At 48.8% G+C, this 2,580-nt stretch overlaps 1 protein-coding gene and 1 long non-coding RNA gene across 2 annotated transcripts in view; one reads left to right on the plus strand and one right to left on the minus strand.

The window, feature by feature from the left end:
- Positions 1-277: 277 nt before the first annotated feature.
- Positions 278-2,580, plus strand: part of LOC118411637 (arylsulfatase J-like) — a 7,026-nt gene continuing 4,723 nt past the window's right edge. The window contains exon 1 of the mRNA XM_035814117.1: positions 278-606. Within this exon, the coding sequence (XP_035670010.1) occupies positions 470-606 (137 nt within the window). The 5' untranslated portion in view covers positions 278-469. The remainder of the gene's footprint in view (positions 607-2,580) is intronic.
- Positions 1,189-2,580, minus strand: LOC118411638. The gene is made up of 2 exons (XR_004830701.1): positions 2,503-2,580; positions 1,189-2,114 (listed from the first exon to the last, which is right to left on the minus strand). It is a non-coding gene; the product is annotated as an uncharacterized LOC118411638 (long non-coding RNA).

A 2,580-nucleotide genomic window follows, 5' to 3' on the forward strand; every position in this document is an offset into this window, starting at 1 on the left:
AGTAAGGACACTCACTCCGGTAGGTATCGCTGTTAGAGGTTTATATAATTTTGTTGTTTTTTTGCTAAACTAAGAGTCCCGACTTTGCCATAACAGTAAGTATGCGATAAACCAAGAAATTACGTCTTTTAGGGGGCGACAGCTAGCCAGAAATGTGTTTGGGAGGACGCAGAAGGGATTGCAATAATACTGTACTTTCCCCCCTACACGTACAATGGTACAGTCCGGCCCCTTCTCCCCGGCCCCCTATCCCCGGCCTGTCGTCCCCATATGGCTGGCACCGGGAGCGCTCCTTACCCAGATGGTTACCTTTGCATCATATAGTGGTGACATCTAGCGACTTTCTTTCAAACTACAGCTATCAGCAAAACCTAGTGTAGGATTTGACCCCTCCCTTAGGCCTTCCGGAAATGAAAACAAGTCAGTGAGACGAACGACAGACCCTTCCCTACTCACAACAATCTACAAAATGAACCAGATCATCAAGCTGCTACAAAACGTTTTGTTGATGTCGCTGTTGTTCCTGACGACCTCAGGTCTCCACCAACCAGGAGGTAACGACGCCACCAAACCGCACATCGTGTTCATTGTGGCAGATGACCTCGGTAAGGACAACACAGTTGTACAGTCGTCGCTACGAGCCCAAGCTCTGGCCGAATAGTGTAGCATTAGTCTCATATCTACCACTAGATCAAATGTTACAATAGTAATAGGGGACTTTGTCCAAGCCAGAATATTCAATTTAATAACGTTATGAATGTGGGCTTGATCTGGAAGAAGTTAGGAATGAAAGTCTTAGGCCCCGTTCATGATGCAAAAAATGAAACGGTTCTATCGGTTACTATCGGTTAGGCCAGCTGAAACGGATTAGTAGGAGTTACATGTAATTGGCCCTAAGGACTCAGTAGGAGTGAACTGTATTTTGCAATAGATTGGAAGATGACTGAAGTATGCTGTATTTGCTCGGAAATGTTGCCTGTCTAGTTAAACAACCAGAGGGGCGAATAGAACAAAAAGAAACAATATAATATTATACAAATATCCTGACTCCCAGGAATCAAACACGGGTCATCAGATCACAACCCTAGCAGCGTAACCGATTTGTCCCAAAGCCTGAAAGGCATTTGGCATGGTCGGTTGGCGCTACTTGAACCCCCACTGTTAATGGTAGGATTGCTAATAGAGCAATCGTGTGGAATTTCTCTGTAGGAAGTGACCTTCGACCTCACTGAGCGACATCCGCCGTCTGAGTCACGGCAGGGCTCGCCTCTCGCTTATCTTTTCGTCCAAAATTTCTGAATTTTAGCTCTGATCAAGAGCGTCTACCCAGTGTACAGCGTGTATGAACTACTGAGGCACACGATTCCACCAGTAGACGATCTGGGACCGCTGGATTGCTCACGGAACCGGCCGATAAAGTGCATCACCACGACGGGCGAGCTGTCCGAACACCACGCCATGCATGGCCAGGCGCGCCGTCTAGCCGCTTTCGACAGCCAGTAACTCGCTCTACCTGGGGCTACGAAACATCACGTCACTGAAACTCTGTCTCAGACTACCTTGCAGATGCTACGAAGGACTTGCCCTCTCTCATCGGGGACGTACAGTCCTATTGGAGACCAAACGTCGACCGCCCCCCACCCCAACAGTTCCACCGAATCTTCGAATCTTCTCGAATTCTCGCGCCCTTCCCGTTCTCGCGAGATGTCCGTGATTTCCCGTGACAATCATGGTTCCATCAGCGGCGCGACAGCTACGTACACGAGTGACACTTCCTTCTCTGCGTTCCTTCTGTTCACCATCGACAACACAAGGAAACCAGCTCCAGCGGTGTGCTGAGGACCCTCAGGACCCCTCACTTCGCAGTACTAAGTTAGGCTCACCGCGCCGACGCACCTGTTTACGGCCCGAGTCTACGCTGTTCGACAGTGCCCAGCGGCGTTCTGCAGGCGGATCTTCACAAGTCCTGGACTGTTTCTTTGTCAATTGAACTGGAATTTTATATTCTCTCTAATTTACTACAATAACAATACCACCTTTCTTCACACATTTCCGCTACGCGGTTTGGGGCCACCTCACTACGCTCGGCTTGGCCGTTGATGTCTTTGCACAACCTGTAAGCCTCTCATCGAGCAGAATAAAGACATCATATATGCCCCAAACCGCGTAGCTCTCTCCCTGTGTCATCTCGGAATACGTAAGAGTAATTGTAGGATTGCTAATAGAGCAATCGTGTGGAATTTCTCTGTAGGAAGTGACCTTCGACCTCACTGAGCGACATCCGCCGTCTGAGTCACGGCAGGGCTCGCCTCTCGCTTACCCACCATCCCACCCTTGTCGCATTGAAGTTTCCTTTCACAGAATGTTAAACCGTACCACTACATGTGTATGTACATTCACTGCATTGTTTGTTGTAATAGCCAAGATCCTGGTCTTCGACCCTTCATTGTTTGTTATAATCGGCAAGACCTTGGTCTTAGGCCGTTGATGTCTTTGCACAACCTGTAAGCCTCTCATCGAGCAGAATAAAGACATCATATATGCCCCAAACCGCGTAGCTCTCTCCCTGTGTCATCTCGG

This window comes from Branchiostoma floridae, chromosome 3, assembly GCF_000003815.2.
Source record: "Branchiostoma floridae strain S238N-H82 chromosome 3, Bfl_VNyyK, whole genome shotgun sequence".
NCBI classification, from domain to species: domain Eukaryota; kingdom Metazoa; phylum Chordata; class Leptocardii; order Amphioxiformes; family Branchiostomatidae; genus Branchiostoma; species Branchiostoma floridae.